Here is a 22722-nt window from a genome sequence, read left to right as displayed (position 1 = left end):
TTGTATTCAAGAATATCCATGAGCGCATTTACTTTTATTTTCTTTCCCCATTCCTCAGGTTGCGAATTTAATTTAATATAATGTGCTCTCCCCTTTTCCCCCCACCTTTTTCTTGTAGCCAAGCAATTGATCACTTTCACACAGGAATTACAAGATGTTGTTGCTAAGGAAAAAGATACTATGGCAACCTTTGAATGTGAAACTTCAGAACCATTTGTCAAAGTGAAATGGTATAAAGATGGTATGGAGGTTCATGAGGGAGATAAATACAGGATGCACTCTGACAGAAAGGTTCACTTCCTCTCCATACTGACCATTGATATGTCTGATGCTGAAGATTACAGCTGTGTACTTGTGGAAGATGAAAATATCAAAACGACTGCTAAACTTATTGTTGAAGGTATTCAACAACGAAGGATTTCATTGTTTACCTAAGCTCTAAAGTCACCCTTAGCATGTGGTCAAATTAGCTATGCAATTTTTCTTTCATAAAACAATTATTTGGAAATTGGCTATAAGTTTCATAGCCAGAATCGTAAATTTATGTTCCTAATTAAGAATGTTAACAATTTGACCATTTGGATTTTTTTAAGTAGTATTACCTTGATTTTTAGCTTTTAAGATTTTTATTAAAGCATAATTCTTTACTTTCAAAAATATTTAAAAAATTAAAATAAAATAACTGCTTCTCATTGAAAATTTATCTCTCAGCCCATCAGCAGGTAGATATTAAGAATATTCCTGATAGTATGGGGGAGATAAGAGATATACAAGACATTGTCTCTATCCTAAGTCTAGATGCATACTTCTCCAAAAAAAAATGATTTCTTTTTCTGTTATACACTTCAGGTGCAGTTGTTGAGTTTGTGAAGGAACTTGAGGACATAGAAGTTCCAGAATCATATTCAGGAGAATTAGAATGTATTGTATCCCCAGAAAATATAGAAGGAAAATGGTATCATAACAATGTGGAGCTTAAATCCAATGGCAAATACACAATTACATCTCGTCGTGGACGTCAGAACCTCACAGTCAAGGACGTAACCAAGGAGGACCAGGGAGAATACAGCTTTGTCATTGATGGAAAAAAGACAACCTGTAAACTAAAGATGAAACGTAAGTCTTCCCATTCCTGTCAGCCTACAGTGAGCATCTTTATGGTTTATTGATAAAAAATGATCATAACATTCTTTTTCTCCCCATATTTCACAGCCCGCCCCATTGCTATCCTACAAGGACTTAGTGACCAAAAAGTCTGTGAGGGTGACATTGTTCAGCTTGAAGTTAAAGTCTCCTTGGAAAGTGTGGAAGGCGTCTGGATGAAAGACGGCCAAGAAGTGCAGCCCAGTGACAGGGTTCACATTGTGATAGACAAACAATCTCATATGCTGCTCATTGAAGACATGACTAAGGAAGATGCTGGAAATTACTCTTTCACCATTCCAGCCCTTGGCCTCTCCACCAGTGGGCGTGTCTCTGTCTATAGTGAGTCCTACTTATACAATTTTATGTTTACACTATCAAGCAACATAAAGAACTTCAAGGAGCAGACAATTTCAACAAAATTCATTCATCTTGTGTGTGTATGATTTTGCAGGTGTGGACGTGATAACACCTCTAAAAGATGTTAACGTGATTGAAGGCACAAAGGCTGTGCTTGAATGTAAGGTCTCAGTCCCTGATGTGACTTCTGTTAAGTGGTACTTAAATGATGAACAAATCAAGCCTGATGACCGTGTGCATGCCATTGTAAAAGGTACTAAACAGCGGCTAGTCATTAACCGAACTCATGCTTCAGACGAAGGACCCTACAAGCTGATAGTTGGCAGAGTTGAAACCAACTGTAATCTCTCTGTAGAAAGTAAGGATTATTCTACTTATCTAATAATTACTTTAAGCATTCTACTTTCTCAGTGTAATAATAACCAAGAGATTATTTTATTTTTTCCCCAGAAATTAAAATTATCAGAGGTCTTCGTGACCTTACCTGTACAGAAACTCAAAATGTGGTGTTTGAGGTTGAGCTGTCCCACTCTGGAATTGATGTCTTATGGAATTTTAAGGACAAGGAAATCAAACCCAGTTCTAAATATAAAATCGAAGCACACGGAAAAATATATAAACTGACAGTTCTAAATATGATGAAAGATGATGAAGGAAAATACACATTTTATGCAGGAGAAAATATGACATCTGGAAAACTTACTGTGGCAGGTTGGTATATTTATTAACCTAAATTATTATGAGGAGCGATTGTTATTTTAAGAAATTGTTATTCATTTCCCCCAAAACTCCTTTCAGTTTCCCACTTCCATGCCTCTGCTTATGCTGTTCCCAAAGCCAATAGTACTTGCAACACCATTCCCACCAGCCTAAATTACAAATGTTCTTCTAGGCCTACCTCAAACATCATCTTCTCCATTAAACTTTCCTTAATCTCCCCATTTATATATGATCTCTTCCTCCTCCAACCCCAGGATCACTTTATATGTGCCTCGTTCATAGTATTTATTATGCACTTGTCTTATTCCCCATTTCCTCTTTCAATATCCTTCCTCTTTCAATATCAGTGTATAAACTCCTGAAATCTGGAATTTTCTTTGTATATTCCAATATATCGCAAATGACAGATAATCAATTGATATTTGCTGAATTGAGCTTTATTTAAACTTTCTTATTCTAAAGAATTATTTCCTTTTGTAGCCGTTCTTGCTTCTTCAGTCTTTGTGCCTTTTGTTTTCTTCCTACCTTTTAATGGACTCAATAAATATTTTCAAAATACAGTTTAATGTAACTGTATCTCTTATGATATCATGTAGAAATAAGACCATCATTCAGCAGAATGTCTTAGCTTTACAATGAAGAATAAAAAATGTAAATCAATTGTCAACAAAAAACTAGAAGTCATCATTAATTTGTTTGGTTCATTACAGTTTAAATATTGAGAGTTGAGATATTACATTCAGATCGTGTTGTCCATTACATCTAGAATTGAAGCAAGTTATATGGTAATGGTCTGTCTTATTTGGTATGAAAGTTTCATGGTTTATACTTACTTACATTATAAGATTTCCTCAGAGATTGGACCATGAAAAGACTTGTAAAACAAAATTTCAGATTTAGCATTTTTATACATTTAATATAAATTACATGTTTTTAAATATGTGGAAACAGGAATAAACTATGAACCCCTCTGTGATTTCACCCAACGTTTTTAAAGTACCTACCATAGGTCAGACACTTGTAGGAACTCAGGACACAAAACTAAATAAGAAATGATTTTTTTCTTGAGAAATTCATAATTTAGAGAGGACAGATACATAAGCAACTAGCTTGTTAAAGCAGTAATTATTTCTACTAGTGGATGATAAGAGTGGAGGCAATGGGGTGAAACTTCATAGAATGCGTGACATTTGTCAACACAGTGATTTTTAGTATACAGAAATCCTTAATCTAGTAGAAACACTCATGACTTGTACATTTTGTTTAGCAAATTTTTATGTAGTCAAAATATCAGATTCCCAGGAAATAATCATTAAAAGACCAAGTAAAATGCTTTTGAAGAAGAAGAAATTGGGTTAGAGGCTATCCCAGTGTTACACTGTTCTAAGAATTTCCTATTAATTCAACGATTGCTTTTTCTAACAAAACTTTTCTGATTCCAGTATTTCTCCTAATTATCAGTCATACATACTTAGAATAAGGGATTTCTTTGGTACCTTCTCAATATGGGTAAAAACAATCTTATAGACATTTCATGATTTCAAAATCATGTTCTTAAATTTGATATTTTATATTTACTTCTGCAAAGATTTTCTTATTATGTGAGTATTTTTAAAGGGCTCATACTGTACTTCTCTTGTTCCAAAGGTGGGGCCATCTCCAAGCCACTCACAGATCAGACCGTAGCTGAATCCCAGGAAGCTGTGTTTGAATGTGAAGTTGCCAACCCAGATTCCAAAGGTGAATGGTTGAGGGATGGCAAACACCTACCACTGACTAACAACATCAGAAGTGAGTCTGATGGCCACAAAAGGAGACTTATCATTGCTGCCACCAAATTAGATGACATTGGAGAATATACCTACAAGGTGGCCACCTCCAAAACATCTGCCAAACTTAAAGTTGAAGGTAAGTAACATAGGATTTGTCCTTTTCAAATCATATTACAATCTTGATCATTATCATTTTAAAAGACAAATGATATGGCCATTTTGGATACCATAAATTTTCACTTCATAATGTCATTCTAGATCCTCTAAACCTTCCTGAGACACATACCACAAGGCACAAAATTGCTTATCAAATGTGTTTATGCAAAAAAGCCATTTATTAGGTTGAAGCACTGTGAAACAGCTATATCAGACCCTGATTCTCCATTCATCTCTCACCCTTCTCCAATTAGTCTATTATGCTACTAATATATAGCTATGCAAACTTCATACTACTCGAGCATAGAAAAATCATTTCATGTTGTACATGTCCAGTTGGATCCCAGGTTTCCCTAAATAATTTCCAGTGTCTTTTAAAAACAGAGGTGCTGCATAACTGCAAAATGTTTGGTAGCCATTTTTTTTGCAGTTTTTTGCAGACTAAGCAATGATCTTGTTCAGGACTTCTTTTCCTTCATGATGTCATCTATATTTTCTAACCCAATCATAAATTTGTCTTCAGCTGTCAAAATTAAGAAGACTCTGAAGAACCTCACAGTGACAGAAACACAGGATGCTGTTTTCACTGTCGAGCTTACACACCCTAATGTCAAAGGTGTCCAGTGGATCAAAAATGGAGTTGTGCTGGAATCCAATGAAAAGTATGCTATCTCTGTCAAAGGAACAGTTTACTCTCTGAGGATTAAAAACTGTGCCATCGTGGATGAGTCTGTTTATGGCTTCAGGCTTGGAAGGCTAGGAGCCAGTGCCAGACTGCACGTGGAGAGTAAGTTGACTTAGAAACACTTTACAAATAGTCAGCCCATGGTTACCATTAAGTTACCCCTATCACTGAATTGCTCCAATTTTCCTCTTAGCTGTCAAGATCATTAAAAAGCCAAAGGATGTGACAGCCTTGGAAAATGCCACTGTTGCCTTTGAAGTTAGTGTTTCCCATGACACCGTTCCAGTAAAATGGTTCCATAAGAATGTGGAAATTAAGCCAAGTGACAAACACAGACTGGTCTCAGAAAGGAAAGTCCACAAGCTGATGCTGCAGAACATCTCCCCCTCAGATGCTGGGGAATACACAGCTGTGGTGGGGCAACTGGAATGCAAAGCAAAACTGTTTGTGGAGAGTAAGTATCAGGCAGCCCCTACGGCCCTTTCCTTGATGAACCCCATGTATTAATTTGTTTGGTTTTGTCTATTTTTTAAATAAATTGTATTAACTGAAGTGCTCTCTGATTTTACCAAGCATTACATATTACAAAAACCATGAAAAATATCGAGGTGCCTGAGACCAAAACTGCCTCTTTTGAGTGTGAGGTGTCCCACTTCAATGTCCCTTCCATGTGGCTGAAGAATGGTGTGGAAATTGAGATGAGTGAAAAGTTCAAGATAGTTGTGCAGGGAAAACTCCACCAGCTGATCATCATGAACACCAGCACAGAGGACTCGGCAGAATACACATTTGTCTGTGGCAATGACCAAGTCAGCGCCACCCTGACAGTCACCCGTAAGTTAAAAATAGATACATATATGTATATAAAATATGAAATATTCAGTAGATTCATTGATATTCTATATCCTACACTTTGCTGACCACTCAAAAATCTGGGTGGGTAGGGTGGCTCAAGCCTATAATCCCAGTACTTTGGGAGGCCAAAGCAGGAGAATCACTTGAGATCAAGATTTTGTGACCAGGCTGGGAAACACAGTGAGATCCTGCCTCTACCAAAAACAAAAGGAAAACAAAATTAGCTGGGCATGGTGGCACAGAGTTGTAGTCCCAGCTACTCAGGAGGCTGAGGTTGGAGGATCACTTGGGCCCAGAAGACCAAGGCTGCAGTGAGCCACGATCACGGCACTGCACTCCAACCTGGGCAACAAAGTTAGAACCTGCCTCAAAAAATAAAAAATAAAATTGTTACTTGAAACATCTAGTATGTGGTTACACTGAGTAAAGCACTAGTAGCTCCACCTGGATAAAATGTTCCAGTTAGAGTAGCACTGAAAGGCTACCTGGAAAGATGGCTCAGTGTCTATCACTTGATCTTTCTGTTCCTCTGAGCTGGCACTGTCCTGTAGGGTACATGGAAGGTATCAAAGCTTATATCTCTAAACTGTAATTGCCTCAACAGATGTACTAAAAACATTCCAAGTTTTTATTCTGCACCTCTTATAACCTACATCATATTTAGGTAAAGTTTCCTTGGGTGTGTTTCCTTTTCTCCTTTGCAGCAATCATGATTACTTCCATGCTGAAAGACATCAATGCTGAAGAAAAAGACACTATTACTTTTGAGGTGACAGTGAACTATGAAGGCATCTCTTACAAATGGTTAAAGAATGGTGTGGAAATCAAATCAACTGACAAGTGCCAGATGAGAACCAAAAAGCTCACACACTCACTGAACATCAGGAATGTTCACTTTGGGGATGCTGCTGACTACACCTTTGTGGCTGGAAAAGCTACATCAACAGCCACACTTTATGTGGAAGGTATGGTTTCATAAATATTAGATCCATAGAAAAAATGTCACACATGCTTTGTAAAATTTAGTGTATCAATTAATGAATGGATAAATAAAATGTGGGATAGCCATACAATGGGAAAGTAGTCAGCAACAAAAAGGAAGCTACGATTTACTACAAAATGGATGAACATTGAAAATTTTATGCTAAGTGAAAGAAGCCAGAGACCATACAAAGATCACATATTGTATGATTCCATTTATATGAAATGTCCAAGATACACAAATCTATAGAGATGTAGATTGGTGGTTGCCTAGGTCTACAAGGGAGACAATAGAAAAGTCCTTGGGGCAATAGCTAAAGGGTACATAATTTCTTCTTGGGGAATGAGAATGTTCTAAAATTATGGTGATGGCTGCACAATGATGAATACATGGAAACTCATTGAATTGTGTACTTTAAATGGGTGGATTGTATAGTATGTGAATTATATCTCAATAAAGCTGTTAAAAATGTTAATTTTCTACATGCTATTTTCCAGCTCGTCATATAGAATTTAGGAAACACATTAAGGACATTAAGGTTCTGGAGAAGAAGCGAGCCATGTTTGAATGTGAAGTTTCTGAACCTGACATCACTGTACAGTGGATGAAAGATGACCAGGAACTGCAGATCACAGACAGGTCGGTTGTTTTGTCTTGCTACATTCCAGTAATTCCCAGTTTCTACTGAATCACCATATGGTAAAACTCCAATTTCCATTTCATCTATAGAATAAAGATTCAGAAGGAGAAATATGTCCATCGCCTTCTGATCCCATCCACCCGGATGTCTGATGCTGGGAAGTACACAGTGGTGGCAGGAGGCAACGTGTCAACTGCAAACCTCTTTGTAGAAGGCAGAGATGTTCGCATCCGAAGTATTAAAAAGGAGGTTCAGGTATTGTCTATATAGTAAATGTTTTGAAAAATCATCAGTAGTCCATAATCTATCGTTTTATATTTCAATGTTTCCTTTTTACATTTGCTAACCACAGTCCTTTAAAGAATTAAATCAGCTCATTCTTACTTGGCTTAGACTCTCTCATGCTGACCTCAATTTAGTCACAGTTTCCACTCAGGGAATAAGTGTGTCCCTACCAGCTGTCTAAATACGCTAATTAAAGCAGCTGTAGAAACTTCACCGTCTACTAAATGGCTGCTTGCCAAGCAGCACCAACCAGAAAAGAATTAAAATGTAAATCGTGAGGTTCACACATCAATTAGAATTAAGGGAAATTTAGAACAAGGTGTCATTTTCTCAGGTTTCTATCTATGGAGAGCCAAGTGTCAAGGGACTTAGTGGCTAGAAGTACTTTCTATGAAGTCTAAGAGAAAGCCCCGTCCAAGCCATGCTGGGTTCCTGGCAAGGATGCTAGACACTTTTGCTGTCAGCTGAGTTTACAGAGTTTATCCTCGTAAGTGTCAGTCATCCCAAATGATATAATGGAGGACACATGTCTAGAGAAATACCAGTTGAGTTCATCTTCATCATATTGCTCATCCAAAGAAAACCAGGCTTTAGAGACTGTAGACCACAATGAAAAAGGCTTCAATGAGGACTCAGATAACCTGGAGAGGTCTTCCATCATTTATTTGCCAATTCTGAACCTCAATGTTCTCACTCTTAAAATGAGGATAATAATTCCTACCTAGCTCACAAAGTTATTGTTCATATAAAATGAAATCAAATTAAGTAATAACCTTTTAGATAATAAGAAGCCCCCAAATGTAAAGTGTCTTTATATCCTTTATTAGTAAATAAGCAAACATTTAAGGATGAAATAATTGTCCCTTTGGGCCAGCTCCTTTCCTCCGTGCAGGTGTAAACACAATTCTCTACAAGAGAAGTTTATGTACCATTTGTCCAATACTAGACAGGAAAAATTACAGAGTGCTATAATCAGCCAACTAATGACATTATAATATATTAGTTTCACATGCCATTCGTTGACCAGTTTTAGAAATTGATTAACTGGGAGGAAACCAAAGCTTCAAGTTTTTTGTTTTTTGTTTTTTTTTTTAATGTTGTTCCATCAACAGGTCATTGAGAAACAGCGTGCTGTTGTTGAGTTTGAGGTCAATGAAGACGATGTTGATGCCCACTGGTATAAAGACGGCATTGAAATCAATTTCCAAGTTCAAGAACGACACAAATATGTGGTGGAGAGAAGAATCCACCGAATGTTTATCTCTGAGACCAGACAGAGCGATGCAGGAGAATACACCTTTGTGGCAGGAAGGAACAGGAGTTCTGTCACTCTCTATGTCAATGGTATGTAGGGACAGATTTCAGCATATTTTGTGGATCCATCAGAAATAATCCTCCTGTTTAAGTCACTAAATTCCTGTAATTCAAAGGAAATGTCTAAAGAACCTATGGTATTCACATGGTGCAGTTATATTTTTTTCTTCATATTATACCTACGGAAAAGGGAGGGCAGCTGTTAAAAGACCTATTGAGAAGTTATTTTCAGAAGCACCTGATGGCCAGATCCTTATCTAGTTGCTCAACACTATTGAACATCCACTGGGTGTCAATTGTCATATACCCCAGATGGGCTTCTAGATTTGCTGCTAAACTATTTTAGTTCTCTGCCCTCTGCCTGAACTGCTCAAGTCCTAGCAGCACTAACAAGTGAAAGTAGTGTTTCCAGCCTCTGGTATGGAGTGCCTGGGAGAACTCAAAGGTCCTCTTTGAGACCCTGGAAGGCCTAGAGAGCCTCAGGCAATGTGGAACTAGATCCTCTCTACCCCAAGCTCTGAGAACAGGGGCTCTTATTTTGGAGGGGGAATTTCACCTGCTAGCAAGCACTCCTGAGGAGCCTCTGAGCAGTCCTCAGGGAAGTGCTGTTAAACCTCTGCTCTCCTCATTAGAAATCTTAAGGCTGAATCTCAAGCTGACCTTGTTTTGAGTCTAACCTAGATGAAAGAGAAAAATGGAACCTCCCTTTCTCTCCTCATCCTAGGCCATATCTCTTTGAATAAAATACCCCTGAGGCAGATGCAGGAACACCAGGGGTAATCTCAAGATTCACAAAGATGAACCATATCACCAACATTCCCTTGGTTCCTAGGAGACCAAATGGTCATGGCATCCAGTTCTTATTATCTCTGTATTACTAGTGGAGAAACAGACACAGAAAAATAAAGATCTTTTCTATGATAGTGTCAGAAGCCAGCCTCACAGAAGTCATTTCTCCTCATTTCTGGGTTCCATGAACTAACCAGGTCCCCTCACTCATCACAGCACTGAGAATATGCTTTAGTTAGCAAAACAGGAAAGCCGAATTTGTTAAATCTACCTAATGGCATTTAACTAGATCTGAAATAGTAGTCATTCATTCAATACTTACTGATTGCATTTTACTGGCACTGGTACGTAACAAGATGACTATGACATAAATACAAATATTTGCAAAACAAACAAAATGGAATGGGATGAGCCTCCTCACCATATGATTTGTCCAAATGACTTTTGAAAATAGGTAGCACGTGTAAGTTATTTTATAATTCATTCAGGTATCCATCGCTAAGCCCCCACCCCAAACAGAAACTGGGATAATCAGGTTAACTCAGCACTCTCAGCATGCCCCCCAAATGTCAAAAATATCTTTCTGAAGCTATTCCCTCTGCTTGTGGACAAATTCTAAATGCTTTCTTCATTCTTAGCACAAAGAATGTTCTAATATTCCGAGGCAAGTAAAAATACCACAATTCCAAAATTTTGTCTCTGGATGTATAAGTAGACGGCAAGAAATTAATGTAGAGTTTTGCAGGCTCTCCTGTGTTTTTACACTTTTTTATGGGCTATTTGTCAACATTTACTCCTAGCTCCTGAACCGCCCCAAGTTCTGCAGGAGCTCCAGCCTGTCACTGTGCAGTCTGGCAAGCCGGCCCGCTTCTGTGCCGTGATATCCGGCAGACCACAGCCCAAAATTTCCTGGTACAAGGAAGAGCAGCTGCTTTCTACTGGCTTCAAGTGCAAATTTCTTCATGATGGGCAAGAGTACACACTTTTGCTAATTGAAGCCTTCCCAGAGGATGCGGCAGTCTATACCTGTGAAGCCAAGAATGACTATGGAGTTGCCACAACATCAGCTTCACTCTCAGTGGAAGGTGGGAATGCGTTGCTACTTCCAGCTGAAAATAAAACCTAAGAAATGGCTTTTGTCCTTTCCCAGTGCATTTAAAAATACAATTTGGAGCTCATAAAAGTAGATTGCTACCCAGTTTTGAAAGCACTCTACTGTGAAATAAATTAAGATAAACCTACATGCTCCCTTCTGTGAGGTCTCTATGGTGACTTAATCATGACAAATCTTGTGGTTTCTTTCTTTAGTTCCAGAAATTGTGTCTCCCGATCAGGAAATGCCAGTTTATCCACCTGCCATCATCACCCCGCTTCAGGACACTGTCACTTCTGAAGGGCAGCCAGCCCGTTTTCAATGCCGGGTTTCTGGAACAGGTAGGTTTAAGAACAAAAGGTATCATTGCTAATACTTACAAAGAATTATATGGGAAAAACATTCTGTCACCTTCTCCTCTATCACAAACATCTCTCACGCATAATTTGAAGCTTAATGGAAATCTAGCAGAAAACTTATTTCAATTATTAAATTAGGAATTAGATAAGTGTTTTTCACTATTTTGTGCCCTTAAAAATGGTTGTTTATGTATGTTATGTGTTCTTTATCATAGTAAAAGAATTACATTAGTGTTTTTTACTAATCTTTAAAAAAGGTCATGTTCCCTTTATGATTGTAGCTACACTTAATTTCCTAATCGATAAAATACAATGACAAAACTAAAATTATCATTAGATTAATCATAATAGCATCTACATATATTTCAAAAGAATAATACATTTATGTAAGATATTATTCAGTCTATGGACAATGCTTGTGTGAAAAGTGTCCTTTGGAAGACAATATCCTATAGTGGTCAGAAGTCGGGGCTTTATGGTCAAAGATACCGAATTTGAATCTTGCCTTCAATATGTGACCTTAGGCAAATATATCATTTCTCTGGTTCTCTTTCTCTCATGAATACATTGAGTAAACTATTCATTCAATTCTAGAAAATATATTTTATAAGGCTAGGAATTCTGTTTTAGTATCTAGAATTTGGCATCTGAAAAATAGTACCTGGTAGAAGGTAAGCTCTACGAAAACAAGAGTGGATCGTTGCCCTAGAATATCACCTGATACATAGTAGATACTCCATAGGTAATTGTTGACTGGACAAATTAGTGATGGTTAAATGACTGTTACCAAACAGTTAAGATTATTATCAAGATTAAGTTAGGTAACTCAAGTCAGCACATAGCACAGTGCCCATCATAGAGTAATCAATGAGAGTCAGCTGCTACCATTTTTAATTGGGGCACGCTTCTCAAGTACCACCAGCCGCTTTCCTCATCCCAGGAATCTGACCTTGGTAGAATGAGACAATATATGTAGAACCACTTCAAGTCATAATTGATTGTCTGTAATCACAATTGATAGATATCTTGTCTCAGAAACAAGATAAATCAAATGAATGTATGATCCCTTTATCCCAAATGAAAATTACTCTCTAATTTTCTTGGCTTTTGTATACCACCAGCCAAAGGGAAACTCTCAAAGCTTGGGCATCTCCCAGTACTCTTAATAGGCTGATGCAAAAGTAATTGCAAAGTTGTATTGTTTTGTTTATTGTACTTCTCCCATTAGTTTATAATCCAATATCTACCTTGTCAAGATTTATTTTTCTGAACAGGTTAGTACTTCAGTTGGTCTTCTGACCTGATTATTTCCTCCTCAGAAATGGAGATTGTGATCTAGAAATCCAATAGACCTATTTGATTGTATGAGCATAATTAAAAGATATAATGTATGTAAAGCACCTATAGTCATGGCTGCCAAGTAACTGGGGCTCAATACATTCATTTTATTATAGCCATAGAGAGGAATTACATAAACATCAATGTATTGGGTGACCAATATGGACAAATACCATGGACTGTATACTTGAGGGATAGTGTTCAAGAAATACTAAGTATTAATAAATGAAGACTGATTTGATAATATCCTACTAACACAGTAATAAAAATATATTTTAAAAGCAAATTCACTAAAGCTACACTAAATACGTTATCCATTTATTTAATTTTTAGAGGAATTTTTTAACATAAACATATATATACATCATTCAAAGTAGTAATAATTGTCTTAACTATATTGGTATAGTGCTTTTAAGTCTATAACATATTAACATATGGTAGTATTGCCTTTAAAGTGTTGCAGAAATACACCTGAAGCACTCTACAAGACACCAATTGGGATAGAAAGAGAAAAACTTCACTATCTTTTCTGCATAACCAATGTTTTTAAAGTTTGAATAGGCTTTGTAAACTCAGAAGATCATTAACTTCCTATGTGTGGTAATATTTGTACACATATAGTGGTTTTAGCACCATCTTGTAAATTTGTTTTCCATATGAAAGAAATTAAATTCATTAAATAAAATGCCCTTTCAAAAACTCACCAACTCACATAGTTTCATACCACTGGGACTAAAAATATTTACACAACTTCCTCTGGCCACGTATTGCCTTAAGTAAGTGTAGCCCTGCTTTCTACAAATTGAAAAGAAATTGGGAGTCTTCAGAAGCCCCTTTTCCATGCTTTTTGGGGATGCAGTACTTTCTGAAGCATGAAACGTGGGCCTGAGCAACCAGGGGCTGTTTCTAACAGCGACAGTGTTACGTATTGAAGGTCTCCAGTGCCACCTACTGGTAGAGGAGCAATTTGGAAAAGCAGAATCTTAAAACGTAAAAAAGCTAGTTTTTTGCTGTTTATTCTACAGATGATGAGTCAGTGTCATTTGGAGGGTTACAGAGTGACAGCTAGCTAAACAAAATGGTGAATAATTAGTCTAGCATTGATGTCTGTTATTCATTTAAGCATCTGTGCAATTTTTATTCTACCATTTATTGTTTCCCTGCTATTGAGATATTACCCTAGGTGCTGGGGTGCAGATCTTGCTCTTGCTTTAAGGTGCTCAACATGTAGGTGAGGAGATGCATGCACACAACTAGATCCTAAGGTTTTAAGTGCTGTTAACAGGCCCACTTTCTCATCATTCTCTGTCTGGGAGAGAGCCAGAGAAAGATGTGTGAACTGAGCATTGAAAAATAAGTAGGATCATCGAACACAGTGGCATCTTATGATGAGAAAACAACATCTCCAAGTCATCAAAACTTGCAATAATGCTTCATGTGCTAGAAGCGAGTGGTTTAAGTACAGTTGGTTTAAGTGATATCATGAGCAGGTGAGAAGGCTGGATAATACGGCAAAGCCCATGCTAAAGTTTTTGATATTCTATGCTGAAGATTTTGGAATTGATCTTGTTTACATTTAGGAGACACTGAAGGATTTTTAAGCCCCCGGGTACCATGATCAGGTTTGCTTTTTAGAAACGATACTGTGATAGGGAAAGAAGGAATGGACAGATGTGGGAGGCAAGACTGGCAGTCAGGAACTCGGGAGAGGTTATTACAGTAGGCCTGGAGAGTGTGGACTAGGACTTCAGCCAGAGGAGTCAGGAGAGAGAAGGGGGGGATTGTAGAAGTAGTAATATGGGAGAAGAATGGCCTCAAAGAAGCCGCGAGAGGCTTATGACTAATGCAGATCATGGCATCACAGCCACAAGCACCAAGTCCACTACCACGAAAGTTTCACCTGTTAACTCACTTACTGTGTGCAGTTCTCGTCCAGTGGCAGTTCATGTGTATGCTGGTGCCTCATTCAGCTCACCAAAGGAAGAAGCTGTCAGTAGAAATAAGCAGAGAACCTTGTAAGAAGATGTACCAAACTATTCATCCTTCCCTTGCCATTGATGATCTCACACACACACACATATACATACCTTCACACAAACCAAATAGGGGTGGTGTTTCATGTTATATCACATGGCCCTGTCTTTTGGCGTGTTATTGAAGACACTGTTGCTTCCATCTATGATGTTAGACATTCTTGCTATAATGACTGACTTGTGCCAGTGGCTTATAAAGCCATTTCATGTGTGTTATATCATGTAATTCTCACAGCAATTGTATGCAATGAATAGCCAATAAATTATTATGCATGCCATTTTACAAATGAAAAGACTAATCCAGAAAGCTTAAATGACATTTCCAAGGTCACACAGCTGACAAGTTGTAGTGTCAATATTTCATTTTCTTTTTCTTTCTTTCTTTTTTCTTTTTTATTTTTGTTTTTTGTTTTTGATGGAGTCTTGCTCTGTCACCCAGGCTGGAGTGCAGTGGCAAGATCTTGGCTCACTGCACCTCCCCATCCTGGGTTCAAGCGATTCTCCTGCGTGAGCCTCCTGAGTAGCTGGGATTATAGGCATACACCACCATGCCTGGCTAATTTTTGTATTTTCAGTAGAGACAAGGTTTCACCATATTGGTCAGGCTGGTCTCGAACTCCTGACCTCGTGATCTGCCCACCTCAGCCTCCCAAAGTGCTGGGATTACAGGTGTGAACCACCACGCCTGGGCAGGATTTCATTTTCTACTTTACCTTACTATCTAAGGAACTGAACAGATTTGTTACTGTAAGAGGAGAACCTGCCATTTATACACAACTACCATCATGGGAAGGGGAGTAAATTTTATAGCAAGTATTGGCATTAAAATGCAGACAAATGCTAGATGATTGGACTATGAGAAGATCATCATGGATGGCATTGAGACAAAGAAGAGGTATAGTGACTATGCTCCAAAAACAAGATGGTTTTGATTTTGGCTATTCAAACAATTAACTAAAATTAAAGTGCATATCACCTACAATTATTACAACACAATAACATGCTACTTTACCTGTAATTTGGGTTTTTACTTTCTATTATTTTAAGATGGTTCAAATCCTTATATAGAAATAGCTAGCTTTATTATAATGTCTTATAACTGCCACTCTGAAAAGAGTCAAGTGTATCTAAGATGCTCAAATACCATAAATCACCCTCTTTATTTAAAAAATTATTTTCTGTACAATTATTTTTTGCCATATATACTGCATACGGAAACCTTTTGCTCATCAGTAACAAAGACAGAGATTTTTTTTTCTACAGCCTTCAAAGTTATCTATTTTAGACTTTTCATATCTTGATCTTCTCAGCTCTCTTTTTGATTGATCTTTCTGCAAACCAAAAGTGGAGATTTTTCTCACTTCCTGTCCCAGAAGGCAACTACAAGCCCAGATCAAACCTTTCATGATGACTGTTCTCAGGATTGTCTTTTTCTCAAAGTGACTGAATATGTCAAAATCTTGTCCCTGCTTCCACTGTATGACATGCAAATGTCTAAAGAGAATGTAACTGAAATTCTATCATTTTAAACATTACAACCAGTTCAACCATAGGACAAGCTACATTTTTCTATCATCATACTTCCTTCTTGAAGATGAAAGGAAATCATTTAATAATAGTAGATATGGCATGCCCAGAGAAAAGTATCATGTTATTAAGTCAAATATGAAATGTAGGCACTAGTATTATTAGCATAGTGTTTGCAGGTAAATTTGAAAAATCCACTCGTTTTTGTGGTTGAAGTATCTCTTCTTTTTTGTTGCAGATCTAAAAGTGTCTTGGTACAGCAAAGACAAGAAAATCAAGCCATCTCGGTTCTTTAGAATGACTCAATTTGAAGACACTTACCAACTGGAAATTGCCGAAGCTTATCCAGAAGATGAAGGAACTTACACGTTTGTTGCTAGTAATGCTGTAGGCCAAGTATCAAGCACAGCCAACCTGAGTCTGGAAGGTAAAGTAAAACAAATTTCAGAACCCCATTTAAATATAGATCGAATCTTACAATGTCTGTAACAATTACTCAAGAGTTCATGTAAATCATCGTTGTTCCTACCATTCTCTTCTAATTCAACTAATTATTTCCATGTTATATGCCATGTTCTCGTTTCTCCTTTACCACTTTTCATTGTGAATCATAGACCATCATGTTTCATTTGGCCCCGCTTTTTCTCTGTAACAATTTGTAATGTATTGCGGCTGTCACCAGCTGTCATGCTTCCTGATCAGCATGAATCAGAAGGGGGCAAAATATTTGAAGAAATAGGTAGATTTGTTTTCTCAATTGGCTAAGATAAAAATCATATTTTAAAAACATCTAAGAGTGTTATCCTCCTATCGTGCTGACACAATTTTGATTTCACAAAAGCTAGACCATTTCAGGTCTGTATACCAGCGAGCTATATTCACCCTCCTTTCAAGAATGTCTGAGTGTTAAGGAATGCAGTCCTAAAGTGGTTTAACATTTCTGTGAGTCAGGGCTCTTAAATTGTAGTCAGAAACACTTCCTCAGTAACACGGGGACTTTGATTCAAACGAGGATAGCATTTTCATACAGTGGGACTATTTTTCCTGAGCAAATACAGTCTATGTAGTATTAAGTACATACAAATACACAAGGATTTAGAGAAACTTCTATTTTTTTCTTAACTTTATGCATTAACTGTAACTAGATGTTTGTTAAATAATGAATTTAAAGTGGTTTATAAAATAAAAAAGTTGACTTTAAAACCAGAGGAAGAAAGAAAAGAATACCTGAACCCTGGTGGATACTCCACTATTGCCTTCATGAACAATGTAGTGAATTTCCTTAATCCATTCATGTCTCAGCTTGCTTCTCTGGGAAATGGAAGGGAACTTGTGTGACTTTGAATCAATAGTGATATACAAGGACAAGGCATTAGGATTGGACTGAATTCTAGTCCATTATTGGAATTTGTGACAAATCTGTAGACAACTCCAAATAAGTTCTGGTTTCAATGCAAGGTAAGACATTAAAAATTGGTATGCTTCTTTTCAGGATTTAGCAAATTTGAAGAACATACATCAAACTCCCAATGGCATGTCTCTTTATCAGTTTCATTTAAGAAGGAGCCCCTTGGCCAAAAGCCCAGCTTCATCCAGCCTCTGTCAAGCCTCAGGGTGCACAGCGGGGAGACAGTCAGATTTCATGCGAGGGTCTCTGGCATTCCCAAGCCAGAAATCCAATGGTTTCATAATCAGCAGCTAATTCTACCAACAAAAGATGTAGTTTTCCATTTTGAGGAGTCCACAGGCATGGCTTTAATGCTTATAGTTGATGCTTACTCAGAGCATGCTGGGCAGTACTCTTGCAAAGCAACCAATAGTGCTGGGGAAGCCACTTGTGCAGCTACACTCACAGTGACTCCAACAGGTAAAGCCCATCTTGCTTCAAGGACTTTGATTTGCTGTATACCTCTCAGTCCCACTGTTACTAATGAGAGTCTCTGCTGTTTGTTTTATTGCATACTGTGGTCAGTCCATAACTTACTAATAAAATAACATGCAATAACTTCCCCTAGGTCCTCAATTATAGGTTAACCTACACACTTTAAATTTCACTGGAGTATCTGTTCTATGCCCCAGAGAACCAGTAATGATTTTATTAGGCACCACCTTTGCTTGGCTTCTTTACTCTTCTAAGCAACATTGTATCATCGCATCATTAAATTATCTATTTGCTGAGTATTACTTATAAAGCATAGAGTGGACAGAGAGCAAATGCTACCCAAATATAGTCAGCTAGAGTGAGAGAGAGAAAGAGAGACTGGGTCACTTTGGATAGCTGAAATGACAACAGAAAGAAGGAACCAGATACTATATGACATCTGCATGAGCCTTCATCAACCACTCATCACGGAATCACTGGGAATGAATTTTCTTTTGTGTGATCCTGACATCTAGATCATATTGCATCTGGCATGCTGCTTCCAAGTGAAAATTATGTCTTTCATCTTCATCTTCCATGCCATTTTGTGTTACTAACATGGGCAAGTGACAAAGCTTAGATCTTAATATTCTTTTCTTTTTCTTGTCACTTGATTATACAGTGCAAGCCCTAGATAGGCAAAGTTCTGGGAAAGATGTAAGAGAGTCCACCAAGTCCCAGGCAGTGGCAGATTCCTCTTTCACAAAGGAGGACAGCAAAATATCTCAAAAGGATATTAAGTCATATCAAGGATCATCATATGAATATGAAGTGCAGGTTTTTGAAAGTGTATCTCAAAGTTCCATCCACACAGCTGCATCCATTCAAGATATACAGTTGCGCCATACTGCATCCCTTTCAGAAATTGCAGAAAGCACTGAACTATCTAAGGAATGTGCTGAAGAGTCCATGGGTGAGGCGCCCAAGATTCTCCTGCATCTTCAGGACATCACTGTAAAGTGTGGTGATACGGCTCAATTCCTGTGTGTTTTAAAAGACGATTCTTTCATTGACGTAACCTGGACTCATGAAGGTGCAAAGATAGAGGAATCCGAGAGACTGAAGCAATCACAAAATGGAAATATTCAGTTTCTTACCATATGTAATGTTCAACTGGTAGACCAAGGACTATACAGCTGCATTGTACACAATGACTGTGGAGAGAGGACAACATCAGCAGTACTAAGTGTAGAAGGTGGTTAATTGATTTTTAGCTATGACTTGCTTCATTTCATCCTCATCGCTTTATGCAGCTTTTCTGTCGTGCAAATTCAATCAATGAATATATTAATTAAAATATATCTAAACTAGCACCATATTCATAAATAACTTCTGAAAGTCAGCCAAGTCAATGACCATGATTATCCTGAAAATTTAACTTGCCCGTCTAGATTCAGAAAGTTTAATTTTTAAACGTAGATTCGGGAAGCAAAGGCTTATTTCCTATATGCTGCATTTTCTAATATTTACCAATGCGCCACCAAGAAAGTGTAGCAAAGTTAAAATGTTGTAGTCTGAGAAGTATTTATTGGGCATTTATTATTGTGCTGGATACTGTGGTAAATTTCAGTTTAATTGTTTTAAAGTAAGAGGTTCAACAATTCTTATCTCCTCTTCATTTTCACATCTGGAGGTTCTAGTTGTTTACAAAGGGGCCATGAAAATAGAAAATTGGGACCAAGTACAGTGGCTCATGCCTGTAATCCCAGCACTTTGGGAGGCCGAGGCAGCCAGATCACTTGAGGTCAGGAGTTCGAGACCAGTCAGGCTAATATGGTGAAACCCCATCTCTACTAAAAATACAAAAATTAGCCAGGCATGTTGGTGCATTCCTGTAATCCCAACTACTCAGGAGGCTGAGGCAGGAGAATTGCTTGAACCCAGGAGGCAGTGGTTGCAATGAGCCTAAATAGGGTCACTGCACTCCAGCCTGGGCAACAGAGCTAGACTCCATCTCCAAAAAAGAAAAATAGAAAATTGGGCACTGAAAATAACAAGGCTCTCTCTGGACCAAAATTAGAAGTCTCTAGATATTACTCCATAAATGATGCTGCTTTTACAGGCTTAAAATCCTCCTGGAATTGTAGAATTTTCTCATGGCAAGATCACAATTTTTATCATTATTGGGCTTGATTCTCCATCATGTCTGGAAGAGCAGGAATAAACTCGTCTGGGCAAGTGATAAATTCTTCCTCTTATCCATGGTCTTTCCTTCTGGATATTAATGAAATGAGAAAAATATTTTTCAGGTGCTCTAAGCTTGTGTTGTGTGCCTGTAGGCAAAACAGCTCCACTGAGTCTCATGGAAGGAAAATGGTGGGAGAAGTTCAGGCATCTCCAGGGGTCTGTGGAAAGCTCTGACCTCAAGTTCCTCCCTGATCCTGGCCATAGTGGTGTTAAGGATGAAAAGGGGGCAGTGCTATGGAGGTGCACAGCCATCTCTGCACAGAATTTTGAAACAGTGGCCTTTCTTCCTACCCAGTACAGAGAATATGGTTCATTGATTCATATAATTTTTCTGCAACACCTGCTCACCAAAAGGAGGTCTTATTCTTTCTTAATGAGATTTTGTTCTATAGCTCTATCTCATTCTGTCACCACAGCCTACAAAGGCAATATCTCAAGAACTGAGGTTTAGTTATGTAAATTAGGTAGAAAATTCCACCAGCCAGAAAGTTGACCCCCAATTTCACTGCAGCTGCTGGCTAGCACAGTAATCACACAGAGTGACTATTTATTTGAAGGTGTTGTCTGCAAGTCCTGTAGGTGACAGTGTGACAATTTTTTCAGAAATGTAGTTGGGAGTTGGCTGTCTTGTGAAGGTGGGAGAAATGTAGATTAGATTTTTTTTAACTCAGTTCCTAAAGAATCTAGTGCTATAGTGCGGTGTTTGACTGTCATATTCCCAGAATTGATTTGAGCTTGGCTCTTTTGTCCTAGGATCTCCAGTTCATTGAGTTCCAATGGATACTATTATTAAAGTGTTCTTGAAGCAAAATAATTTTTTTGAACATCCAACTGCCTTACTTGTACCTAAGAAAGTTGAAAGATAAGATATTTTTAGGTGTTTGAAGGGTGAAAGATTAGGCACAGTTGTCTAATTATTTGACACAGGCCAGTCTTTATATGTTCCTTTTTTATTTTGGCCTAATAAGTTCATATAGGCTACAGAGTTATCCACCAAGATCAAGCAGGAATGTCAAACCCCTGGAAGTCTGTTTGAATACAGTTCTTATGTGCATAATAAACATAGACATATCGTATATTAGTTTGATGACTAACATGCTGCCTTTCCTTCTCATCCTAATGACATTCCATCTTCTCCACATTCAGCATGTTTTTTAATCTTACAAACACAGCTAATTTATGCCTTTCCCTAACTTTATTCTTACCCAGCAAAAGAATCGCAAGCCAGAGCACTTACAAAAATTACTCTGGGTTCAGACACTAAAAGTATTAAAACACTCAAAGAGTCACAAATTAAAACAACCCCTGAAGTAAAAAGAGAATCGTCAAAGAAAACATCAAGTTTGTCATTAACTTCATGCCAAAAACCATAAGAAACTGAGAACAAGGGAATCAAGTCTACTGACAGGATACCACGTGGACTGAAGACTGAGAGTGATACGAGAGTCCCATCTCAGCTGCCCCAGAGATGATTGTGTCTAAAAACTGTGCATATTCCTTGTGTAATAAAAACAGTTTTGATAAGTCTTTGTTTTGTTCCTTAATATGTAATTGGACTTTGTATAGTTTAAAGTTTGAAAGGTGGTTCAAATCAAAGGAGTATTTACTAGCAGGAAAAACTGAGAATAGCCCTCTGCTAAAGTAGCAGTTTAGAAAATGCATGTTCTTTCTAAATGTGATTTCATCTCTTAGCAAGTGTTTAGTCAATAGGACATTTTTTTAGAAAATAATATTCCTTCAGTTTGTAGATTGCTTTCTGAATGCATGTAAAGGCATGGGGAATTATAGAACTAAAAGTGGAAATTTCATGAAGAACCTAAAATAAAAATGTTTTAAATCTTTCTGTCGACATTGCCATGTGTTTTATCAGCTCAATAGTTAGTTTGGCATGGACTTTTTGGTATATTTGGGGAATGCAGTTTTCTGTTATTATAATAAAAAGAAAATTTTAATCATATAAGTCATGAATTGATGCAGAAAGTGTATGCAATTAATAACTAAAATCTCTTTATATGTTTTTCTATTTTAGCCCCTGAATCAATTTTGCATGAGAGGATTGAACAAGAGATTGAGATGGAAATGAAAGGTATTGTTATAATGGATGTGAGATTTAAGTAGAAATTCTAAGGGATTAATAGGATCCTTGAGTTGCCTTCTTTTTCTTAGTATTATTGAGAAAAAAAATGACATAGATGTACAAATATATCTCTTAGAGTATATATTACTATGTCGCATGCTTGGTTTAGAATGTTGATGGTTACATGCATTTCACAGTAATTTATCATAAGTTAATTTAAAATTTTGTATTTAAAATTTATCAGCCATATTCAACTTTATGTTTGCAGTCATTTCCAAAAGTGTGTATTAGGAAAAGTTGTCATCTTAATGCATGAAATCATGAAGTAAAAGTTTGTTTTCAAAATCACAGTGAATTACATTGAACGATAGACAATAACCTAGCTGTCATTCTCAGAATGCAATGTCATGAATGAATTTTGATTGAAATGCTACTTTACTGAGGTTGTGTGAAAACATTACATTCCCATCTGGTTTACACTTCATG

At 37.4% G+C, this 22722-nt stretch overlaps 1 protein-coding gene across 3 annotated transcripts in view; it reads left to right on the top strand.

Moving 5' to 3' along the window:
- The window catches only part of TTN (titin), a 270912-nt gene that overhangs the window by 29155 nt on the left and 219035 nt on the right, over positions 1 to 22722 (top strand). For all 3 annotated transcript variants that reach the window (XM_073019847.1, XM_073019846.1, XM_073019848.1), the window contains exons 28-44: positions 119 to 400; positions 850 to 1116; positions 1213 to 1485; positions 1598 to 1861; positions 1954 to 2214; positions 3871 to 4131; positions 4675 to 4938; positions 5030 to 5290; positions 5410 to 5670; positions 6396 to 6656; positions 7171 to 7312; positions 7403 to 7568; positions 8711 to 8942; positions 10502 to 10786; positions 11010 to 11135; positions 16290 to 16478; positions 22189 to 22245. In XM_073019847.1, coding sequence (XP_072875948.1) covers positions 119 to 400; positions 850 to 1116; positions 1213 to 1485; positions 1598 to 1861; positions 1954 to 2214; positions 3871 to 4131; positions 4675 to 4938; positions 5030 to 5290; positions 5410 to 5670; positions 6396 to 6656; positions 7171 to 7312; positions 7403 to 7568; positions 8711 to 8942; positions 10502 to 10786; positions 11010 to 11135; positions 16290 to 16478; positions 22189 to 22245 — 3852 coding nt within the window. The remainder of the gene's footprint in view (positions 1 to 118; positions 401 to 849; positions 1117 to 1212; positions 1486 to 1597; positions 1862 to 1953; positions 2215 to 3870; positions 4132 to 4674; positions 4939 to 5029; positions 5291 to 5409; positions 5671 to 6395; positions 6657 to 7170; positions 7313 to 7402; positions 7569 to 8710; positions 8943 to 10501; positions 10787 to 11009; positions 11136 to 16289; positions 16479 to 22188; positions 22246 to 22722) is intronic.

This window comes from Chlorocebus sabaeus, chromosome 10 (assembly GCF_047675955.1).
Source record: "Chlorocebus sabaeus isolate Y175 chromosome 10, mChlSab1.0.hap1, whole genome shotgun sequence".
Lineage (NCBI taxonomy): Eukaryota > Metazoa > Chordata > Mammalia > Primates > Cercopithecidae > Chlorocebus > Chlorocebus sabaeus.
This window is presented reverse-complemented; position numbering and strand designations above follow the sequence as displayed.